The sequence below is a fragment of the Mobula hypostoma genome, chromosome 12 (genome assembly GCF_963921235.1).
Source record: "Mobula hypostoma chromosome 12, sMobHyp1.1, whole genome shotgun sequence".
NCBI lineage: Eukaryota > Metazoa > Chordata > Chondrichthyes > Myliobatiformes > Myliobatidae > Mobula > Mobula hypostoma.
Window position 1 is genome coordinate 93,717,378 of NC_086108.1, and position 12,700 is coordinate 93,730,077.

General features: G+C 44.3%; 1 protein-coding gene across 1 annotated transcript in view; it reads left to right on the plus strand.

Moving 5' to 3' along the window:
* Nucleotides 1–12,700, plus strand: part of abca4b (ATP-binding cassette, sub-family A (ABC1), member 4b) — a 190,936-nt gene that overhangs the window by 131,168 nt on the left and 47,068 nt on the right. The window contains exons 29-32 of the mRNA XM_063064621.1: nt 1,276–1,556; nt 3,314–3,438; nt 7,689–7,787; nt 7,950–8,139. Of these exons, the coding sequence (XP_062920691.1) occupies nt 1,276–1,556; nt 3,314–3,438; nt 7,689–7,787; nt 7,950–8,139 (695 nt within the window). The remainder of the gene's footprint in view (nt 1–1,275; nt 1,557–3,313; nt 3,439–7,688; nt 7,788–7,949; nt 8,140–12,700) is intronic.

The following is a 12,700-nucleotide window of genomic DNA, read 5'->3' on the forward strand; positions in this document are numbered from 1 at the left end:
TTTCTTGTGGGCATTCACAGTAGATACAAATAAGCACAATAGAGTCAATGAAAGGCTGCGCACATACCAAGACAAACTGTGCAATTACTAAATAATAAATAGGTAGTACTGAGAACATGAGTTGTAGAGTCTTTGAAAGTGAGTCCGTAGCTTGTGGAATAGTTCATTGTTGAGGTGAGTGAAGCTATCCAGGCTGGTTCAGGAACCTGATGGTTGAAGGGTAATAACTGTTCCTGACTCTGATGGTGTAGGACCTTTGCCTCCTGTATCTCCTTCCCGAGGGCAGCAGCATGAAGAGAGCATGGCCTGGATGGTGGGGGTCCTAGATGATAGATGCTGCTTCCTTGTAGATGTGCTCATCGATGGGGAGGGATTTGCCTATGAGGGACTGGGTTGTATCCATCAGTTTTTGTAGGCTTTTCCATTCATTGGCATTGGTGTTTCCATACCAGACCATGATGCAACCGGTTATGATGCTCGCCGCTGTGCACCTACTGTATAGAAGTTTGTCAAAGTTTTAGATGACATGCCAAATCTTCTAAGGAATCTTCACAGACTTCAAAGATAGTAGAAGTGCTGATGTGCCTTTTTTCACATACCGGTCCCAGGACAGATCACCTGAAATGATAACGCCGAGAGGTGACCCTCTCCACCTCTGACCCCCCAGTGAGGACTGGCTCAGGCATCTCCGGTTTCCTCCTCCTGAGGTCAATAATCAGCTCTTTGGTTGTGCTGACATTGATTGAGAGATTCTTGTGACAACACTCAACCAGATTTTCAATTCCCCCCATCTGCTGATTTGTCACCACCTTTGATTCGGCCAACAACGGTCCTGTCATCAGCAAACTTGAATATGACATTGGAGATGAACATTGCCTTTAAGAGAAAACATTTAAGCTTCAATTGTTAAGAGAAATTTGGATAAGTACATGGATGGGAGGTGTATGGAGGGCTATGGTCCAGGTGCAGGTTGATGGGAGTAAGCAGAATAACGGTTCAGCACAGATGATGGGCTGAGTGGCCTATTTCTGTGTTACAGTGCTCTGAGACACTAAATGAAGGAATTATGCAGAGAGCAGGGTGTGGAAATAGAGATGGTGTTGCAGCCAGAGTACAACAAGTCTGAGTGGTTTATACACCGGGAACACTTTTGTGAGCAGCAACCACCTTTGGTTTACATTGCTCAATAAGATAATACTTTGTAAATAGAGCCATCTTATTTCCAGTGCTTTGTGCAAAGGTTTAAATATTGTCTTCATTTCTGAATGCAATTAGCAGCCAAGGGGCAGTCCCAGAACAGCCAAGCTGTGGAGAACACCCGGAACGCTGCATCCACTTCCGAGGTGAACGCAAGCGGGCAGCCGGCAGCGGAGAGCTTGGATCCAGCCCCCGCCGAGGAGCCGTCCGACCCCACCGGCCAGCCGCCAGCACCAGGGAGAGATGGCAAGGGCTCCAGGCAAATCAAAGGCACAGACCTTCTAAAGCAGCAGTTCAAGGCATTGTTCATCAAAAGGTTGAACCATGCTACCCGCAGTCAGAAGGATTTCGTGGCACAGGTAGAGTGAAACATGTCAGGCCTCCCTGACTTAAGTTGTCTTTTGATTAATATTTATTCATACCTGGACATAGCATTGAACAGAGGAGTGGGAATGAACAAACCAACACTGAAGGAGCTTCCAACTGCACAACAAAGTGTTTTAGACCATAAGACCATAAGATATAGGTGCAGAATTAGGCCATTTGGCCCATCTATTCTGTTCTGCCATTTCATTATGGCTGATCCATTTTCCTTCTCAGCTCCAATCTCCTGGCTTCTCCCTATAACCCTTCATGCCCCGACTGATCAAGAATCTATCAACTTCTGCCTTAAGTATATCCAATGGCTTGGCCTCCACAGCCTAGGGGAGGAAAAAGCATTTAATGATTTGGACCAAGATCTTGCTCAAGCATCTGCACAATCTCGTGCTGTTTATTTTATTGTACGTTCCCACTTCCTCCTCTCCCAACAAAACTTTGTGAAATCTGAGCATTAAAAGATGCCATCAAAAGCACCATATGACATACAGTATAAACACTGCCAGTCCTGACCCTGTCGCCTCTACCAACCCACGCTGTTTCTGATGACACATTCATCTTTCATCAGAAATTCTGCGTTATACTCCAGCGTGAGAAGCTTCTTTCACCACCCCAGCTCCAGCTTGAGCTGGCAGAGATCACTTGACTGGTTACAGAGCAAACATCAAACCTGTAGTTTGTGTGAGTGTGTGTGTGTGTGTGTGTGTGTGTGTCCATCCATCCATCCAGGCACGTGTGCACTTCCCTCTCACACTGTGCAATGTTCCTACAGGCAACCAGAAATAGAAATAACTCAATTTTAATCTTAAGATCCAATCATTAATAAACCTTGTCAAGACAAACCATTGCTCTGGCCAGTTCTTCCTCCACATTTGTTTTTGCAGCTGTTAATCTGTACTGAATTATGTTCATTTTCTTGTTCAGCCACCGAACAAGAAAATGAGCATAATTCAGTCCTGATTAATAGCTTCATCTTCAAAGTGAAAGGATTGTGTCTATATACCCCTTTCTAGAGGCAATCAGTTTCTGATAAAGGTCGATATTCACTCACAGATCCCCAAATTATCTAGCTGTTGCTGCATCTAAATGTATGTGCAATGTGCCTTCTTTAGTTTGACTGCAGCCAGTATATTGTGAATTGATTTTGACCAAGGGGTTCTGGGATCAACACAGAAATCAATGCTGACACGATAATAGAATACTGGGGTGTGCTGTCTCTCAAATGATCCAGGTTTGAGGAGGAGCAGCATGATTATGCCAAGTGTCTTGGCCAATATTTGTCCTTTCCAAGTAACATCATGAAAACAGGTCATTATTACACAGTTTTTTCTGGGATTGCATCGTGCAAACTGCCACCTTTCCTACATTAAGAATGTCAGGGTTATATAAATACAAGTTTTATTTTAAACCATTAGGAAATTCTCAGATTTGGCAGAGTGTTTGGAACTGCTCCCAAGCCATGACAATGATCCTTCAGAGACATGTGGATCAGTGCTGTTTCAGTGGTGGGGCTCTGTTGCTTTTGGAGTAACTACAATGAGCCTCAGAAAGTGAACAAATAATCGTGCTTCCCACACTCATATCTGGATATTTATGTACATATTATAATCATTTTTAAATCTTGACAACTTGTGAAAGTGGAGGGCAGATTCAGGACTATAAAATTACAGCTGTGTTATTGCTGACTCTCAGGTATAAAACCCATCCTGCACAAATTAAACTTCTTTCTTTTTAACAGTTTCTCCTTCCTGCCAGCTTTGTGCTTTTGGCTCTTTTCTTCTCTCTTATAATCCCTCCATTTGGAGAGTATAAAAGTTTAACGATCCATCCATGGATGTACGGTAAACAATACACCTTCTTCAGGTACGTCAGCTGCTTTTGACAATTTCACATTGTAATATTCTTCTGTTGAAATGATTGGTTGGTTGTCCATTGATGACAGTGAAACCAGTGCAAGAGAGTCTTCAGAGTGGAAAGGCCATTGTACTGGAGCAGTTCCACTCTCTTGACCTCGGAACCTCAGCTCCAGTGGTGTAAGAAGTCATCACAATTGGGGTCTTCCTTGGTCGCAATGGATGGCCATGACCTCCTTTGAACCTTATCATGCCCTTCACTCTCCACAAAGCATTGCAGAACCCAGAACTGCCTTCCTGGACATTGCATCTCACTGTTGATCTCATCTGACAATGTGCCTGGGTTGACTTTGCATGCTGGGAAAAGCATGTTCCTAACTCTTTGGGGTATGAGGCCCTCCGGCTACCCTCACCGAGTTTAGCCCCCCTGCCAAAGTGGTGCAGAGGAATGTGGCTGCTGTAACATATGAACAGCTGGAGCTGCAGGTGAGAGCTGAGTGTCCGGAGGGAACTGCCCAGAATGGACATGACAAGCCCCTTCACCAGAGGTGCTACCCCTCTCTCGACTCCTTAGTCTGTTGGAGTATAATATATATTATTGTATTGTTTGCTATACTACACAATATGCAATAATGAGTACTAGCTATCAGTATTATGCACAGTTTAATTTATATAAAATTGTCAGATTTGTTTGTTTAATTTATATGACAGTTTGGCTTGATAGTGGTTCCCTTGCTCGAGATAGACCGTGTTGCATTCATGGCCTTCCAGTATTTGAAAGCAGCACCTGAGGAAGGCTGAGAAGATGTCCTGCATCTCTATTGTCCTATCTGATATTTAAGACACTTGGCCATTGTTCACTGCAGGCCCAACACTTCCAAACCACATTATCTGGATCTCTTCTTCTACTGTTTGTGGAAACTTGTAATACTTTTTTGTTTATTTTTTATTTTTATTGGGAGATACAGCATAGTTACAGGCCCTTCCGGCCTAATGAGCCTGCCCCGTCCATCAGCACCCAGATTACCAAGTTACCTACTTTGGAATGTGGGGGGAAGCGCACGCGCTCATGGGAGAGAGTGTAATACTCCTTACAGGCAGTAATGGAATTGAACCTGGTTGTTGGCAATACAGTAGCATTATGTTAACCATTATGCCATGTGAATTACCACAAAAGCTATAGCTGGGAACACACTTTACAACCTACGAAGCTCTAGGGAAACCCTGACGCTGTGGATGAAGCTGTACAAATGCAAGTCTTATTGGGTGGTGGGTTGGAGATACTGAATGTTTCTACCAAAGGAGGTCTAAGGGGCTCCTTCTCTCCGCTAGCCTGTAGGTCAGCTTTGGGCAGTGTGTAGCACCTGCTTAGCCCCCTCCCCAGCTTGATCAGGGTCACATGAAGCAATGGAAGCAGGAGGTGGATGGTTGTATGTGCCCCTGGTACATATCACTTCCTGGATATGTGACCATCGATGTCAGGCAGACAGTCTCTGAAGAGTATTGACAATGGCTGGGGTCACCCGTCTTGTAAAGACACTGCCCAGAAGAAGGCAATGGCAAGCCATTTCAGCAGAAAAATTTGCCAAGAACATTCATAGTCATGTGACCATGATTACCCACGTCACAGGACACGGCGCATAGTGATGATGTCATACGACATGGCACATGATGATTTCTGCAGCACCACTATCTGTCCTCTCATCATCATCATCGGGTGCCGTGCCCAGTTTGAGCTTTGACTGCCATGGCCCACACACTCCTGTTTCAGGTCAAGTGGATCAATTCATTGGTATTCATTTCCAGTTCTCTGGCTGCTGTCTCCATCATCATTTGTCTTTGTCATCCTCTTGCTTTCTTCCCTTCAATCTTTCCCATAATTACTGTGCATTCTAACACCTCTTTCCTAATCACATGTCCAATGAAGTTATGTTGCCTTTTCATGATCTCATACATTATTTCTCTTTTTGTGTTTGCTCTGTTCATGACATCCTCGTTAGATATTCATTTCATCCATGATATTTTTTGCATCCTCCTCAAAAACCACATCTCTGCTGCTACAATTCATTTCCTCATGTTACTAGATATTGTCCAACATTCTGAGCCATATAACATAACTGGATAGACGTAACATTTCAGTACTCTGAGGCGGGTTGTCATGCCTAGTTTAGTATTGGTCAGTATACTCTTCATTCTCTTAAAGGTGTCTTTTGCCATCCCTATTCTTCTTTTGATGTCCAAGTCGCACCCGTCCCCTAGCCCAGTTAAAACATAGTCTCTACAAAATCATCTTTAATTATTTTATAATTGGAATAATTAGTTACATTTTTAAATTAAAAATGCATTTCATAAAATATAAATGGGATTTTCACAACTTTCATGCCTTTGTGATTGGCAGGTACTTTATTCACGCTAGGAATTTGCAACATGATGCAGATACATACTTTGGGAATTGGTGGTGTTGTGGTTAGTACAGCGCTTTTCAGTACAGGTGACCTGGACTCAATTCTCTCCACTGCCTGTAATGAATCTCCCTGAGACCGTATGAGTTTCCTTCGAGCACTCCAGTTTCCTCCCGCAGTCCAAAGATGGTGTGGTTGGTTGGTTAATTGGTCATTGTCAGTTGTCCATGACTAGGCTAGGATTAAATCATGCAATTGCTGGGCGGTGCGGCTCGAGGGACCGGAAGGGCCTACTCCATGCTGTATCTCAATAAATAAAAAAAGAATCAATGCTCGTCTGCCAAGTGACAACCACATCCTGTGAAGGAATGAATGAAAGTTACCACGTTTTACACACAGTGGCCACTTTATTTGACATCTCCCATGGTACAAAATAAAGCGGTACCTCCGGAGTGTGTTTTCATGGTCTTCTGCTGCTGGAGCCCATTCACTTCAAGGTTTAACGTGTTGTGCATTCGAGAGATGCTCTTCTGCACACCACTGTTGTAATACGTGGTCATTTGAGTTACTGTTGCCTTCCTGTCAGCTGCCCATTCTTCTCTGACTTCTCTCATTAACAATGCATTTCGCCCAAAGAACTGCCACTCAGTGGATGTTTTTGTTTGTTTTTCACACCATTCTCTGTAAACTCTAGTGAAAATCCCAGGAGATCAGCAGTTTCTGAGATGCTCAAACCACCCCATCTGGCACCAACAATCATTCCTGTGGTCAACGCCATTTAGATCACATTTCTTCCCCATTCTGATGTTCAGTGTTGTTCAGATCAAACCTCTTGACCATGTGTACATGTTTTATGCATTGAGTCCCTGTCCCATGATTGGCTGATTAGATATTTGCATTAACGAGCAGGTGTACTTAATAAAGTGTCCACGGAGTGTTTGGGATCTGTGAGTAAAATTTATTTAGTTTGGATCATTCTGACACAAGCGACCACAGCATACAAAGATTCCTGATGGTCAACATGTCTTGAATAGCTGATGGCTGTGCACCATTGTGCTGTGACAAAGGATTAATTTATTTGTAAATAAGAGCATATGAAGCAGTTCTGTATAAATGTTCTGCATAAACCAGACGAACCAGTAAATTTTAAGCACAAACCAAGTGCAGAAACTATATCTGGATATCCCCCCGTTCACAATATTCTTTTTACATTAAATGCCTGTATTATTTTAAGATGAAGATGTAGAGAGGTAGTTCTGGTCAAAATGACACTCACAACACGCTGGAGGAACTCAACAGGTCGGGCAGCATCCGTGGAAAAGATGGGTCAACGTTTCGGGCCAGAACCCTTCGTCAGGACTGTAGAGGGAAGGGGCAGAGGCCCTATAAAGAAGGTGGGGGGAGGGTGGGAAGGAGAAGGCTGGTAGGCTCCAGGTGAAAAACCAGTAAGGGGAAAGATAAAGGGGTGGGGGAGGGGAACAGGGAGGTGATAGGCAGGAAAGGTGAAGAAGGAATAAGGTATGAACATAGAATTCTCCAACTTCCGGTAATTCCCTCCCCCTCCCTTCCCCTATCCCTATGTCACTCTGCCCCCTCCCCCAGCTGCCTATCACCTCCCTCATGGTTCTGCCTCCTTCTACTACCCGTTATGTTTTCCCCTATTCCTTCTTCACCTTTCCTGCCTATCACCTCCCTGCTCCCCCCCCCACCCCCTTATCTTTCGCGGCCTGCTGAGTTCCTCCAGCGTGTTGTGAGTGTTGCTTTGACCCCAGCATCTGCAGATTATTTTGTGTTCTGGTCAAAATGATTGTCATGATCTGCTTGCTAGGTAACATGTTCATTCCCTACATCTCAACAGCAATGAACGCCCATCTGATAAGAAGCTGAGCCAGATGACAGACGTCCTGGTGAACAAGCCTGGATTTGGGACTCGGTGTATGAAGGACAACCCCATCGAGTAAGACTGATTACTTTCTACCACTTACTCACTTCAGGTGAAATTAGCATTGCTTTTCTGATGACCTGCTTCAGTCTCTGTTCTGAATGCCATGGTTTATATATCCTGCCTTAACATTCAGTGTCCATCTTGCAACAACACTCATGTGTTATTTTGAAACAGGGGCTACACCTGCAGTAACCACTCCAGCAACTGGGAAACCCCGCGAGCTGACCACACAGTTGTCAACCTGCTGAAATCCCCCTTTTATTCTGAAAACAACCCTTCGCCGCCATGCCAGTGCAGCACGAGAAACCGGCTCATCATGCTTCCCGACTGCCCCCCAGCGGCTGGAGGCCTTCCTCCACCACAGGTACCAACCGCATTCTGTAAGAGTGCTTCCGAATGAATGAGTCAATCAGGCAGACCTGAGTGAGTGTGCAGGAGCCAGTGCGAGGAGGTAGATACGTGCGTGCGTGCGTGCGTGTGCGTGTGTGTTTGTGTGTGTTTCTGCATGCGTGTGTGTTTCTGCATGCGTGTGCGTCCATCTAAGTCAAGTCAAATTTATTGTTATTTAACTATATATATGTATACCATCAAAAGAGGCAACATTTCTCTGAAACGGTGTAAGTCTTGCGAGACCATGGATCTGCACCTGGAAAGTCTTCACTTTGAGCAAGATTGTATGGGAGACCAGCAGTTGCCCATGCTGCAAGTCTCCCCTCTCCACAACACCAATATTGTCCAAGGGAAGGGCATTAGGACCCATACAGCTTGGCACCAGTGTGCCTTGCTCAAGGATTCCACACGTTGCCTCAGCTGGGGCTCGAACTCACGACCTTCAGGTTGCTAGTCCAATGCCTTAACCACTTGGCCACGTGCCCACACGTGTAAAGCATAGCAGTACACAAAGCAGACAATAACTTAGGAAAGTAAGGATGAAATCTACAAATGAATTTTGCATAAATAAACAAAGTAAAGCGCATAAATTAAATATTGTAAGGTACAGAACAGATTAACTGGTGATGCGGCAGGGTGTTCAAAACCCTAATGGCCTGAGTGAAGAAACTTTTTTCCCATCCTGACCGTTCTTGTTTATGTGTGTATATGTGCACATATGTGTGTATGGTATGTTTCTGTATGTTTCTGCATGCATGCGTATGTATGTGTCCATCTGCATGTTGTGTGTGTGTATGCGTGCATTTTGCATCTCTGTGTGCAAGTGTGTGTATGTTTCTGCGTGTATATGTATGCATGTGTGTATGCACATGTGTGTATGCATGTGTATGTACAGTATCTATGTGTCTATTTGTGTGTGTGCATTGTACATCTGTGTACACACATGTATGTGTTTGCATGTACGTGTGTGTGTGTGTGTGTGTGTGTGTGTGTGTGTGTGTTTGTATTGTGCATCCGTCTGTGCATACGTGTGTATGTTTCTGCAGGCACATGTGTGCATCTATCTGTGCACGGATGTTTCTGTATGTCTTTATACAAATACCTGTAGATTAGCTCGACCCCTGCTAGAAGATTGTTTGAGGTGAGGTGCAGCATTGAAGATTAAGGAAAGAGTTGTTAAGGTAGTGGCCTTGCTTGAGTTCTCTGCACTGTGACTGGCTCTGCTGTGGTTTACATATGGCTTATGTGGCGTCATATATCAGCAGAAAGATGATTGCAAATTTCTGTGGGGAGCCAGCCGACGTCAACCTCCACGATAAGACCAAACAGAATCCTAACCTCAGTCACGGAACTGCAGTACACAGCATGCATTCAGACTCTGAGCTCCAAGTCTGCTACAACCCATTCACTGATGTGTGTGAGAGACTGGCCCCACACTAAACATCTCCAAAGAGAGATCGCTTACCGATCGGCCTTCACTAGATATCTTTGGCTGCTGACAGTGAAGGTCCATGAAGAGATCTTGGGGAAAAAAGTGGACCAATTCCCATACCAAAGTGACCACTCCCACTGATGAAGAAATCTACTACTCCCTGCAGTGCGTCAGCACAAACTTTGGTCTTCTGAGGAAAGAAGTGTTTGAAGTTATAAACCACAAACCGAGCATAAATTCATGGTCTACAGAGCAGAAGTGATTCCTGGCCTCCAGTACTCTTCAGAGACAGAGTGGATTATGAAAAGGGTGTTGAAAGGCTTGAGGGGAATAGAGCCAGGTTACATGGATGGGCGAGGGCAGGGTAGTTAGAAAAATAGGAAATCATCCAATTTGATGGAAAAAGTAGAAGTACAAGCTATTCTTCAAATGAGGAGGTTAGTTCATAACAGAGGGATGGGAACCAGTGCAGAGAGACAGAGGGGTGTAAAGTGAGGGTAGAAGCAAAAAGTACAAAGGAGAAAAGTAAAAGTGGCAGGCCGACAAATCCAGGGCAAGCATTAAAAAGGGCCACTTTTCAACATAATTGTATAAGGGCTAAGAGAGTTGTAAAAGAGCGCCTGAAGGCTTTATGTGTCAATGCAAGGAGCATTCGTAATAAGGTGGATGAATTGAAAGTGCAGATTGTTATTAATGATTATGATATAGTTGGGATCACAGAGACATGGCTCCAGGGTGACCAGGGATGGGAGCTCAAAGTTCAGGGATATTCAATATTCAGGAGGGACAGACATGAAGGAAGGGGAGGTGGGGTGGCGTTGCTGGTTAAAGAAGAGATTAACGCAATAGAAAGGAAGGGCATAAGCCAGGAAGATGTGGAATCGATATGGGTAGAGCTGCGTAACACTAAGGGGCAGAAGACGCTGGTGGGAGTTGTGTACAGGCCACCTAACAGTAGTAGTGAGGTCGGAGATGGTATTAAACAGGAAATTAGAAATGTGTGCAATAAAGGAACAGCAGTTATAATGGGTGACTTCAATCTACATGTAGATTGGGTGAACCAAATTGATAAAGGTGCTGAGGAAGAGGATTTCTTGGAATGTATGCGGGATGGTTTTTTGAACCAACATGTCGAGGAACCAACTAGAGAGCAGGCTATTCTGGACTGGGTTTTGAGCAATGAGGAAGGGTTCATTAGCAATCTTGTCGTGAGAGGCCCCTTGGGTAAGAGTGACCATAATATGGTGGAATTCTTCATTAATATGGAGAGTGACATAGTTAATTCAGAAACAAAGGTTCTGAACTTAAAGAGGGGTAACTTTGAAGGTATGAAACGTGAATTAGCTAAGATAGACTGGCAAATGACACTTAAAGGATTGACGGTGGATATGCAATGGCAAGCATTTAAAGGTTGCATGGATGAACTACAACAATTGTTCATCCCAGTTTGGCAAAAGAATAAATCAAGGAAGGTAGTGCACCCGTGGCTGACAAGAGAAATTAGGGACAGTATCAATTCCAAAGAAGAAGCATACAAATTAGCCAGAGAAAGTGGCTCACCTGAGGACTGGGAGAAATTCAGAGTTCAGCAGAGGAGGACAAAGGGCTTAATTAGGAAGGGGAAAAAAGATTATGAGAGAAAACTGGCAGAGAACATAAAAACGGACTGTAAAAGCTTTTATAGATATGTAAAAAGGAAAAGACTGGTAAAGACAAATGTAGGTCCCTTGCAGACAGAAACAGGTGAATTGATTATGGGGAGCAAGGACATGGCAGACCAATTGAATAATTACTTTGGTTCTGTCTTCACTAAGGAGGACATAAATAATCTTCCAGAAATAGTAGGGGACAGAGGGTCCAGTGAGATGGAGGAACTGAGCGAAATACATGTTAGTAGGGAAGTGGTGTTAGGTAAATTGAAGGGATTGAAGGCAGATAAATCCCCACGGCCAGATGGTCTGCATCCTAGAGTGCTTAAGGAAGTAGCCCAAGAAATAGTGGATGCATTAGTGATAATTTTTCAAAACTCGTTAGATTCTGGACTAGTTCCTGAGGATTGGAGGGTGGCTAATGTAACTCCACTTTTTAAAAAAGGAGGGAGAGAGAAACCGGGGAATTATAGACCGGTTAGCCTAACGTTGGTGGTGGGGAAACTGCTGGAGTCAGTTATCAAGGATGTGATAACAGCACATTTGGAAAGCGGTGAAATGATCGGACAAAGTCAGCATGGATTTGTGAAAGGAAAATCATGTCTGACGAATCACATAGAATTTTTTGAGGATGTAACTAGTAGAGTGGATAGGGGAGAACCAGTGGATGTGGTATATTTGGATTTTCAAAAGGCTTTTGACAAGGTCCCACACAGGAGATTAGTGTGCAAACTTAAAGCACACGGTATTGGGGGTAAGGTATTGATGTGGATGGAGAATTGGTTAGCAGACAGGAAGCAAAGAGTGGGAATAAACGGGACCTTTTCAGAATGGCAGGCGGTGACTAGTGGGGTACCGCAAGGCTCAGTGCTGGGACCCCAGTTGTTTACAATATATATTAATGACTTGGATGAGGGAATTAAGTGCAGCATCTCCAAGTTTGCGGATGACACGAAGCTGGGTGGCAGTGTTAGCAGTGAGGAGGATGCTAAGAGGAAGCAGGGTGACTTGGATAGGTTGGGTGAGTGGGCAAATTCATAGCAGATGCAATTTAATGTGGATAAATGTGAAGTTATCCACTTTGGTGGCAAAAATAGGAAAACAGATTATTATCTGAATGGTGGCCGATTAGGAAAAGGGGAGGTGCAACGAGACCTGGGTGTCATTATACACCAGTCATTGAAAGTGGGCATGCAGGTACAGCAGGCAGTGAAAAAGGCGAATGGTATGCTGGCATTTATAGCGAGAGGATTCGAGTACAGGAGCAGGGAGGTACTACTGCAGTTGTACAAGGCCTTGGTGAGACCACACCTGGAGTATTGTGTGCAGTTTTGGTCCCCTAATCTGAGGAAAGACATCTTTGCCATAGAGGGAGTACAAAGAAGGTTCACCAGATTGATTCCTGGGATGGCAGGACTTTCATATGAAGAAAGACTGGATGAACTAGGCTTGTA